The 12,522-nt window shown below is 31.2% G+C and overlaps 1 protein-coding gene across 3 annotated transcripts in view; it reads left to right on the top strand.

Annotated features, from left to right (window-relative positions):
- Positions 1-12,522, top strand: part of RIF1 (replication timing regulatory factor 1) — a 54,686-nt gene that overhangs the window by 24,858 nt on the left and 17,306 nt on the right. For all 3 annotated transcript variants that reach the window (XM_011359406.2, XM_011359415.2, XM_011359399.2), the window contains exons 21-26: positions 4,170-4,269; positions 7,415-7,679; positions 8,771-8,813; positions 9,721-9,923; positions 10,475-10,574; positions 11,699-11,818. In XM_011359406.2, coding sequence (XP_011357708.1) covers positions 4,170-4,269; positions 7,415-7,679; positions 8,771-8,813; positions 9,721-9,923; positions 10,475-10,574; positions 11,699-11,818 — 831 coding nt within the window. The remainder of the gene's footprint in view (positions 1-4,169; positions 4,270-7,414; positions 7,680-8,770; positions 8,814-9,720; positions 9,924-10,474; positions 10,575-11,698; positions 11,819-12,522) is intronic.

Raw genomic sequence — 12,522 nt, 5'->3', positions numbered from 1 at the left:
TGCACAATGATGAAATCACCTGACGATGCCTTTCTCAGAATATATCCCTGTTGAGTAGTGCATGACTATATAAAAGTAGTTGCTAATGTGCATCTCCTTATATTGAACCGATCTTGTGTCCTTGGGATACCCTTCCTGGTCACAGTGAAATTCTTTTAAAACATTGCAGATTAGTGTTTTAAAATTTTTGCATATATCTTTATTAGTGAGATTGGAGTGCCTCATTGTCCAATTTATTGTGGATATACTGAGCTTGTTAATGATTTAGAAAGTTCTAACGTACTGTGTTCTTCAGCTAATTTAAATAATGTAAGAAGAATGTCGTACCTATAGTTATATTGCCCTTTTTGTTCTAAGTGTTATTCCTGTTTTCTGCTTGGACTTGATCAAAGGCTTACCTATTTTAAGTCTTAAAAAAACAGCATTTAGTTTTGATCTGATCATCACTACATTTTAAAAGCCTGACATTCTATCATTTAATAATTAAAAATAGGCTGATTATAAGTACATTAAAAAGTCAGAAAACAGATTTCTAACTCTTAAAATGACTTACACACTGAGTTTTCGTTTGCATTTTCTGGGTTTTCCTAGCCTTTTTCAAGCTTAAGTATGAAAGCTTGAATTTTTTTTTTATCTTTTTCCACCAGTAGTGATTGTAGAATATTAATTTTGATGTATTTTTTTAGAACAGGATTGTTTATAACAGTGCTTTTTCATTCAAGAGAATGATGTGTGTGGCTGTTTTATCATTAATTTCTGGTTTTTCTTATATTGTGATCAGAGAGGATTTTGGGATTCCTCTACATTTTAACTTTTGCAGTTTTTTAATTGTCCATTTCTAAGACTTTTGATTAAAGTGTCTCCTCGATTGTAAATTTGATGTATTTAAATGTGTTTATTATATGTCTAAAGCTATATTGTCATATATAAAGGTTCGTGAGTTCCTCTTTAAAAATTTTTCTGTTACAGTTGACATATATTGTTATATTAGTTTCAGATGTACAACAGTGATTAGACATAATATAGCTGAAGAAGTGATCACCTGGATAAGTCATACCCATCTGACACCATACGTAGTTATTACAATATTGTTGACTGCATTCCCTATGTTGTACTTTACATTCCTGTGACTGTTTTTATAACTGGAAATTTGTACATCTTTAATCTCTTCTCTTTTTCACCCACCCTCCAACCTTCCTCTCTGGCAACCATCAATCTGTTCTCTGTATCTTTGAATTGGATTCTGTCTATTGGATTCTGTTTATTAGTTTCTACATATAAGTGAACTCATGGTATTTGTCTTTTTCTGACTGTCTTACTTCACTTGGCATTATATCTTCTAGCTCCATTCATGTTGTTGCACATGGCAAGATTTTGTTCTTTTTTTATGGCTGAGTAATATTCCATTGTATATGTGTACCACTTTATCCATTCATCTGTTGGAAACTTAGGTTACTTCTATAGTTTGTCTGTTATAAATAATGCTGTAGTGAGTTCATTTTTTCTTGAATGAGTACCTTTTTCTTGAATTTTATCAAATTGAAATTTACTTTTTTCAGGACTTCGTAAAGTCTTGAAAAATTAATAAAAAACTTAAAAAACAATATAAAGAAAATTGCATTGAACAATGAAGTTTTAAAAATTATAATGAAATACTTGTGTAGCTACCACCAAGGTCTCTTTAATAGAACATTTTCAGCACCTCAGAAGGTCTCCTTTGTGTTTTGAATCACTGTGCCCTCCTCTCCCCAGGATGAATTACTACCCCGACTTTTCGATAATCATTTCTGTGTTTTTCTTTGTTTTTACTACACACACTGTATACATTTGTTTAGCATTGCCCACTTTTTGACTTATATGAATAAGACACTATATGTTTTGGGGCTTAGTGTTGTAGTTGGAAGTTTCATTCATGTTGTGTTTTGCTGAATTTATTCACATTCATTGTTACATATTTCAAGGTATGGACTTAGGATTTCCTTTGTGTATATCTATCAGTTTAATCTTTGTCTTATGTAGCATGTAAGAAAATGTGGGAGTCTTTTAATAAATATTTCTCACATACAAGAAATGCAGTATATGTTTTTATTCTTTACATCCTTTGCTTTTTTCCCTTTCTATAACAATTTAATCACTTTATAACTTTACAGTTTTCTAATGTTTATTATATATCCGATTTATTTCATGTATTATTTTCTAGTCTGTCAAATTTGAAGTGTTAAGATCTGAAACATTCTATCCCAGCAAGTGAAGATATAGATATGACATCACTATCTTACAATTTTTTATATTTGCCACATTCCAGGTTTTGTTTTAAAAAATCTGAATTTTAGTTATAGTTACTTATATATGGTATTATAAAGTTTGGAAAATAGTTTTTCAAAAAATTGAAGATGTTGGTTGCTAACACTTTTTTCTTATATCCCAATTTTTTCCTCCTCATTTTGCTTCACCGTGTCTTATTTAAGAAAATAAAGGACTAAATGTCAACAAACATTTATATGACTGATATCTTTTAGTCTGATGATGCAATCAACTTATTAGTTACAATTTTTAGGTTACAGAAAATGTGTATCACGGAATTTTGAAGTAATTATTGTTCATGTTACAGCTTCCGTTGCAAATGCATGGTTTGATACTATTTTTTTTTTTTATTAACCTCTTTATGTTCTGTGAAGTTTTAGGATTTTCCCCTTACCTTTGTAAATTAGACAGTTCACCAGAGTGTGTCTTGAGAAGTCTTTTAAATTATTCATTAAATACTTGATAGACCCTTTCAATCTAAAGAGCTGTTTCTTCATCCTCAGTCCTTTTGAGTGCCATTTCACTTGATTTTTAGACCTTTAGGGTTATCTTCGGTGCCCTTTATTTTTCGTTCCCTGTATTCTGTTTGTGTTTTGCTTTTGGTACTGCTTTCTGGGAGCTTGATTTCTGTGTCCATTTCTTTGCAGTTTAAATGCTGAGGTATTTTGTAATGGTTTTGTTTTTACATTTAATGTTTTTAAGTAGATATGGTTTCTTACCTTTGAGAATATTAATTTCCTTCTTTTTCTATTATTAGCTCTTTTCCTTATGGGTTAGTTCTGTTAGTATTTTAACACTGCTTCAGAGTGCCGGTTCTCCTCATGATTGTGCATATTCATCAATATAAGTGTTAATATTAAACAATATTGGTAGGTGGAACGTGGTTTCGAGTCAAGGAGAGAGCCCCATTTTCTGGCTTTGATAGCAAATTGTAGTTCCAGGCTTCCTTTAGCTTACAATGTGAGCAAGAAGGAAGCACCTTTTCTGCATGAATGTATAGATTGTCATCTGAACTGACCTTCTACATGGTTTTCACAGGTTTTTCGGGGCATTATTTTTATCCTGTCCTTTAACACCTGTTGGGGGAGGCTATCTTTGAGGGCAGACATGTAATTAGTCCAGTGAAGTGGACAATGGAAGGTGGAATAAAGGAAGAAGAAAGTGTAACTTTTATAAGGTCTTAAATTTTAGTAGTCTTTTGGCCATTTGATTTTTTAAAAACCATCAGATCTTTTCCACAGAGCCCTCAGTGTGTTTTCTGTTATTCAGATTTTGCTAGGAGAACTCATAATTTTGAGGTATTCTTAGATTCATGGTGCTGGGATTTCCTTCTGTTTTTAGTCTTCCCTGGCAGCCTGTCCCTATATTCCCATCCCGCCCGACTCCGGCCTTTAAAAACGGTTCCAGAATAATCTCTGATGCTTTTATGAGTTTATTTTTATTTCAGTTGGATTAGAGAAGGACGAGGAAAGGACATGAGGGATTTTAGCAACTTTTTGATTTTTTTTGTTTTGTGTTCTCTGGTTTTAGTAAATGTAATTTTCAAGAGGAATTTGATAAAGAATCTAATTGTGAACCTAACTCTTCCGTTTTTGATATATTGGTTTGTATGCGGAGTTTTATAGGCATCTTCAAGCGGTATTATTTTTTCTAAATGTTGAGAAAGAAAAAGTACAGTACTTGGCCACATGGCAGTTAACTGGGAAATATTTTTAACCATATATTTAATATATCTTTTATGGTATAGGCTATGACTTATATGTTATATGTGAGTAAAAATCTTTTTTGTTGATACTTACTACTTTTGAAAACTATGCCAGTAGTTGAAAGGTTTTAATACAATACTTTTAACTGTTTCTCCCTAGAATTCGTTGTTCTTGGATAGGATTGTTCGTATTATTACTGTAATGGTTGATTGCATCGACTTCTCACCATATAATGTTAAATATCAGCCCAAAGTTAAATGTAAGTATTTTTTTTTAATCTTTATTTACTCACCCAGTATTTCATAAATGTGGCTGTCTGAACTGTTGTCTGTGCACATCATAATAGCTTTTCCCACCTCGTTTTACCTACTTTTGACATCGTATAACCATGTCAAACACTCACATCAGAGCACTCCTTTTCTCTGTTTCTGTGTCTCATACACACTTTTTTACTCTTTTTTTATAATGCAAAAAGATAAATACTAGCCTATTTACAGATTGCCTAATAATATAAGTGATTTTACTTATTTCATCTGGTATAAGGGATTATCTGGACAAGAAACTTTGACATTTGTTAAAATGTTATTTGGTATCTTGGTTCAAAATAATCATTGAGCTGACATTAAATTGAATAGAAAATCACAACAATGTTTAATTGGTTATGGTTTACAGGAAAATTAAATTGGTTCTAAAAGTTTAACTTAATTTCTATCACTTCAAAATTGGACAATTAACTAGTAAATTGTCTGATTTTTAAAAGTACATGTCTTGATTAATTCTAAATTATGTTGTAATAAATATTGAGTTATTTTAATCTAATTCTCTCTAAGATTACGATCTAGTGTTTTCACCATTGATTATATTTTATAGTATATAGAAAATAACCTTCCAGTAATGAAAAATGTTAATGTTTAAAGATAGCTACTTTTCCTATATAAAGATTAGGAACCTATATAATGACCTTGTAATAAGATCTATCATTGATAAATTAGTGTAAAGATTTCTAGAGCATAGACTGTTTTTAGAATTTTATGTGTGTGTAAGTTTTTACTAAATAGTAATAGGGAAACATGTTAAGTGCCTGAAGTGTATTACAGATCAGAGTATTCCTGCCTCAGTGCCACAGAAACAGGTTATAGTGTACTTAAATTTTTGATCTCAGCTCTCCTCAGACTGAGCAGGACCTAATCTAATTTCCTCAGTGTGTCAGAAGAATAAATATATCTAAATACCATAACTATAAAAAGGTTGTATAACAAATGGTATCAGAAATTATTTTGTAAACCACAAAAGTTTGATATGGCCATATTGATGATCCTCATGCTGACATAATTTTATCTATTTTGTTATTTTCGAAACATTAGAATGAAACCCACAATTACAAATGTCTTTTGTCTTTTTTCACTACTTGCCTTGTAAGAGATATTCTTGCTATTTAAATTTATGGAAACTGGGGAGATTTCTAAAATCTGCCGTCAGATTAGTAGAGGAAATAAAAATTAGAAATAGTTCAAAGAAAGTAGTTACTATTCATCGATATGCATCAGGATTATGTTAGGTTTTTGATAGATTATTTTGTAATGTTTCTCTGAAACTAAAATTAAATATTATACACAGACACCTGATTTCCTTTACTTTGATCCTTCAATTAACAGTTGGTTGTATTTTGCTTATTGTTTTCATCTTCCCATTTTATTCATTTTTGGGGGGAACCATTTCAAAGTATGTTGAAGACAAGTCTTAATGTGGAACAGTTCTCAAATCTTTACCTTTCATAACCTTCAAGAGTGAAGAGCACAGGCAGATATACTTTTTGAGAATCTCTCAGTCTGGCCTTATTAATATTTCCTCAAGATTAGATTCAAGTATCATTCATTTCTTTACAGGGATACTGCAGAATGCTGTGGGGGTTTTTTGTTGTTGGTTTTTTTTTTTTTTTTTTTTTTCCCAGTGCATTATGCCAGCCAGTACACAATGTCAGTTTTTCTCATTACCAGTGATTGTTAACATTTACTATTTCGTTAAGACAGTATTGCCAGGTTTTCCACTGCAAATACGTATAATTAAGAAATTAATGTTTTGTGGCAGATAACTTTGAGATATGTAAATAATCCTGTTTCTTAGCAAACTTTCAGCCATGAGTTTATTATTCAATGACGCTTTTTGCCTGAAACACTGATGATTCCCAAAATGAGAGTTTATACTTCCAAGGAACATGGTGGTTCCTTTTAGCTGAGAACAGCATTTGGTAATTAAGATCTGTTCATTGCTATGAAGGTGTGTCACTGCTTCTGGACCTTCTCAGTGGACAAAGGTCGAAAATAAGTGTGTTTGAACCACACAGTTACTATCTGTTTCTCTAGATATAATTTCAGTTACCAGCTAGTATCACATGGTTTATTCTAGTCTTACCCTCTTCTGTATTTACCTACCTTCTGTAATAGTGAGAAACCTGGTTCCTATTACCCTCAATATATTTACTGTTTGATTCGTTTTTTTGTATGTAACCAGTCTCCTAACTCAGTGGGCTGTCTTGTCAGCTTCAGCATCCTGGTCAAGAATTTCTAGGTAGCCTTTCCAATTCATATTCACGTCTGAGAAACTGATAAAAGGAAGTTAGTAGCAGCACTTGTTTTTCATTTTACCACATGATATTTTTTAATTAACAAGCACTGAATTAGAGTTTTCTCTTAAATCTGACATACCTTAACTTAAAAGAATGGTTTTTTTGAAGGAAACATAATTTTGGAATGTGTATGATTTTCAAGAAAAATATGGTTTGTCCCTGTAGGAATGTGTCTGAAAAGAGATAGTCCAAGAAGGGTATGAAGGAAAGTCAGACAGTGCTTTTAAGATACATCTTTATCTTTAGGCTTTTTTTTTTTTTTCCCCCCTTTGTTGTTTTCGAGGATTTGGATATCTGGCTTGTTCAGTGTTATTTCTGGGATATATGTATACACACACACACAAAACATACATATATACACATACATACATGCACACATGAGCCAATAATTTCTAAGGAAAATTTTGTTTCATGTATTTTAAATGGATTTAAAATCTAATTCTAGAATCTATTATATAATTTAGTGCTTTCTTAAAATTGGTTCAAATTCTGAGACCGTAGAGTAAAAATTTGAAATGTACTTTAATTCCTTGGAGAAAATAGATTCATTTTCCTGGAACTCTTATTATAGATCTGCCAGATAATTTTGTTTTAAAGATAATGTTGTAGTGATATTTATCCATTAATGGTATACTTAGCATTTTAAGATTTTTGGGTATTACTACAGAAATATATATTAGACGTATCTATCATTTAAATGTTAGATTTATAAAGATGGCCAATGACACTTTTCAAAGTACTTGAGTTTGAGTTTTTAATGAATTCAATTTTATCTTAGCGCCGAAGAGATCTTCTGATTGGTCCAAAAAGAAGAAGGAGCCCCTAGGGAAATTGGCTTCTTTATTTAAACTTATTGTGAGAGTCATGTATTCTTTCCACACTTTGAGCCTCAAGGAAGTACATTCTGATACTCTCCTCGCTGTTGGCAACTCAATCATCGGCATTCTTTCCAATGTGCTTGGACATATTTCTTTGCCTTCTATGATCCGAAAAATATTTGCAACTTTAACAAGACCTCTAGCATTATTTTACAAAAATTCAAAGTAAGTATTTGGGCTTAATAGCTTTGAAATAAATATATATAATTTAGATTTAGGTGCCAAACTTCAGTTGTTTTTCTATCAGCTTTGTTGTTACAGATGGTAATTTTACAGTTTAGTGGGGAAAATAATATATTAGAGTATGCTTTTGTTAAAAATACAGTCCAAATAATACATGAATATGAGGTAGGAATTGGAAGTCATTTTGAGTGCTAGTCCAATCTCCTCAATTTAGTGCATATCTTTTTAGATTTGTTAATATAAATGAGCATACCCATTAAATACATGATGTATATGAAAGCGTACTTGACATGCTACTTTGCAAATTGAGTATATGATATGCACTAAGTATATCTACATCTTGCTTGCACCTACAAATCTCATTTTGTTTAATGTCTGCATAGGATTCCATAAAACTTTTTAGCCAATTTCCTGTTGGTCAACATAGTTTTTTTCTATTCTTTTCTCTCATAACTAATAATATTGCAGTTGAATGCATTTGTGCATAGCCCACATTTGCCACTATTTCTGCAGAACAAGGTCCTAGAAGTGAAATTGTTGGTTCAGAGAGTATGCACATTTAAATTTCTGGTACCCTCCTAAAGTTTGTATTAATTTACCCTGAAATGAAGCAAACAGTGCCTTAAAAAAAAAAAAAACCTGAAAAATCACAAATAACATTTTAAAAAAGTAAGCTGTGTGATTCAATCATTAACAAAGTCTATCTTTTATAAATATGCAGAAAGTTTTAGCAGCAGATTTTATTAAATACAAAACAGGACCCCAAATCTATTAGTTTTTTTTGCAAGCTTTTTTATAATTCTGAAGCTTCATCAGAAATAATTCATACTTTTTTTAAAAAGTACAGAAATAATTGATGTTAATACTTTGAGGAGGTCTATTTCAAATATATTTCTGATTCATTGTTTAAAGATAGCTTTGTATTATGCTTAATGTTTGGAACTTGACATTTTTTAAGTCTTTGGGCAACTTTTTATATCACTATACATATATATCTTATTTTTATGACTATATTACAATACTTTTAGGTTTAGCTTTCTAAAATATAAATGGTACTATTTTTTTCTTCCCAGGCTTGATGATGTTCCTAAAGTGTATAGTTGTATGAACAGCAAGGTAAAAATAGACGTTATCCATTAAACATGCTTAGGATGAAAAATGTATTGGGGTTAAATAATTGTCTTAAATATAATTCAGCTGATTTTTAACGGGCTTATATGTCAACTTTAATGGACATTTAATAACATGACAGTCATGATAGTTTATTTTGTTTGAAAAAAGGAAAAAAACCGTATTTTCACAGTTTGCAGATGAGGAACCTAGACTTACCAGAATTAAATCAGGCTCTCTGGACTTATTTTCCTGTTCAGAAATTTCTGCGCTTTATACCAGTGGCCTTCAAACCTTATCTGCACCAGGATCACCTGGAGGGCTTGTTAAAGCAAGTTCTAAACTTTGGCCCCAGAGTAACTTGGAGCCTGATTTGCATTTCTCACAAGTTCCCAGGTGATAGGATAAGGCCCAAGCTTTGAGAAGCACTGATCTGTATCCTCCAGACCACTTTTTCTCGATGCTTGTTCACAGGAAAGTTTTCACTTTTTTCAAAGGATGTTTTTTTAAAATGTTATAATTTGCTTTAAATTCATGTAACTTATCAACTCCTGTCTTATCCCTTTATTTATGAGGTAATTGGTTTCAGTATTTTATATGTACAACTTTTATATACAATTGTTAATCTATTATAATTAATGTGAAAATTTTTTTCTATTAATGGAAAATAAGCTTGAAATAATGTTGTAATATCAATAACCTAAGTAAACTCACTGATAACTTGTCAACTCCTAAAGGATATATATCTAAGATGACAGATGGGAGATTCTTAAAAGCCATTTGAATTTTAAAAGTTGAAATGATAATATGTTCTGTGAGTTGTTTAATTTAGTATGCTTTGTGCTTTTATTTTTTCCTGCTTTAAAAGTAACATTTCCAAGTGTTATCCTAATAAACTTTTCATTTTTCCTAGTTAGAAAAGCTACTAGGAGAAATTATTGCTTGTCTACACTACAGCTACACTGGAACTTATGACAGTGAACTTCTTGAACAGATCTCCCCATTATTATGCATAATATTTTTGCACAAGAGTAAACAGATTCGAAAACAGAGTGCTCAGTTCTGGAATGCCACATTTGCTAAAGCGACGACATTGATTTATCCTGAAGAGTTAAAGTATGCTAACAACAAAACTCTTTTATGCAGTTATTCTTTTGTGATCATGTAAATTGCTTTTTGGTTTTAACAAAACTTTTATTATGAGGAATCTTTGCAGAGGGTTGCTTAGTTGAGCATTGTTATTTGGAGTACATGCATGGTAATTAAACATTATTTGACCCTTTGGTCTTTTTAAAATAGTAACCACTTGGTTTTAGGAATATAAAAAGCAATTTGAAGTTATCTTTAATAAATATAAAGGGCAGGAAATTGATGGTTATTAAATCTAGATAATGTGCACATGGGTACTTAATATAATAGGTACCCATAATATTTTCCATAATAAAAATTTGAAACTTTAGTTTTCAAATTTTCTTTTTTTGAAGAGTAGCAAAAATTAAATATTGCCCATTGTTTCTTCCAGTTTTGTGTTTATAGAGTAAGAAGTAGTTTTAAGCTGGATACGTTTTGCCACTTGAAAATTATAATTAAAGTGTTCTTGTTAACATCAGTATTCACAACTACCACTTGACTCAAGGTATATATATGTATGTACTTTTTTTTTAAAGACCTGTACTAAAACAAGCCAAACAAAAATTTCTGCTGCTGTTACCCGGTTTGGAAAATGTTGAAATTGTGGAGGAATCCAGTGGACCATATTCAGATACAGTGAGTTCGTTTTTGTTTTTGTTTTACTTTTACTTTTGAATGAGTTTGATCAGTTTATTGATTCCAGTATAATTTTTAAACAGACAATAGCTGAGATAGAATGCTTTATTGAAGTGATAAGCAAATAAAACCTGAATAAAGGAGCTTCATAATATAGGATTTTTCCACATAGTCAGTTTTCTGGTTTGAAATACTTCCATGAATTAAGGGCAGTAAATTTCCCCATCAATTTTTACGCAAATAATCTCTGGTTCTTGTTCATTAATGATCTTTTTTGAACTACTTCATATCATGTATTATATGCAAAGACTGTAATTATTAAAATGACGTGGTTAAATCTTGCTTTAGCTAAACTAAGAGTAAAAGTTACTGGTCCATGTCTAATCAAGAGCTAACCTTTATTATCTTATTTTTTTCCAATGAATCATTCCTTCTGTTGGAAAAGCACATCTTTGCAATTGTATCACCCATTTAGACCAAGGTTACTTTGGCTAATGGTACTTGATTACTATTTAAAGATAAAAGAGTAAAGGCATGGATACTGTAGACCCATAGGTAGACACTGTAGACAACTTTTCTTCAACAAATGGAGTCTGTTTTTGTTTAGAACCTGTAAGAGAAAATGTTATAGCTAGCCAACTACTCTATATTGTTTTGGTTTTAGGCTAAATAAAAATTCTTATCAGATAATCTAGACTTGTGGAGACTCATTCTTGTAATTTGGCATGAAAAGGCCACATAGTCTGTTGGGAGAGACATGATACTTAATATTTTCTATCATGCTTTTTTGTTTAATACTTAAAGTTTAAGACTTTGATTGTTCTTTTAGAAGTTTCCAGTAATAGGGGCATTTGAGTACAACATTTTGATTCATTTTTGTAATTATGTGGTATATGTTATTTTCAGAATTCATAAAATGAAGTGGTGTGAAACTACTATAAGTATTGGAGACAGCAAACCTATTTGCTGTTACTGAAATAGTGCCTTTCTTTGACATGGTTTTAGTAGGTTTGAATAAGCAGGAAATTTGAAATGAGTATTCACTACACTGGAATTTTCAAAACATGAAAAGGAGACATAGAACACTTGTATTTAATAAAATTGTTTTATTTTTAATATAACAGACAGAAAGTTCACAATTAAATATGAAGATAAGTGGCATGGAAAGAAAATCAAATGGAAAAAGAGATTCTTTTTTGATACGACCAAAGGATACAAAAGAAAATATGAAACCACCAACCAAAGTATGTTTTTCTAAAGTTTATTTTATAGAACTTTTAAAATTAAAATATATGGTAGGTTCAGCACATAGAATTTCTGATTGGAAGAAAAAGCTGTTAAGACCTTTTAAAAGATGGAATTGCAGGAGAATGTGAGTTTGGTCTGGGAAAACTATATTAGGATGGCATGGAAATCTAGAAACTTTGGGAGATGATTTCTTTTTAATAAAGTATGCATAATACTTAGCATCCATTAAGTGTAGTTAATCTAGGCAGCAGCCTCCTTGAGATGGAATGAAACTAGATATGAATAGCTATAACCTAGTATGAGAGGAGAGTATTTTTAGAACTGTTAATGAATAGAAACACGATGCCTGGGTAAGAAATCTATTTTGACCTCAAATCTAAAATTAATTATCTTGCTAGTTGCCCATGAGCCGACTTTTTGGACAATAATTCTTTCTTCCATGGACTCTAGTAAAGGATATTCTAGACTTTTGAGACCATGCTCTTGGCAAAAATGAAAAAGAATAATTCCAACATAGTCTTATAGCAGTGATGAAGTAGAATGAAAACAATCATGCTAAAAATTTGTAAGAATAACATTTGAATACCAGCGAGAGTGGTATGTAGGGCATATTTTGGCAGCTTATACTTGACTACTTCATGTTTCACCTTGAGATCTATAAATGCACTCTTCTGCCAAACCACTTGACTTCTGTGAAAAA

This window comes from Pteropus vampyrus, unplaced genomic scaffold, assembly GCF_000151845.1.
Source record: "Pteropus vampyrus isolate Shadow unplaced genomic scaffold, Pvam_2.0 Scaffold2, whole genome shotgun sequence".
NCBI classification, from domain to species: Eukaryota; Metazoa; Chordata; class Mammalia; order Chiroptera; family Pteropodidae; genus Pteropus; species Pteropus vampyrus.
Note: the sequence above shows the minus strand (reverse complement) of the source record. Positions and strands in the feature narration are given on the sequence as shown.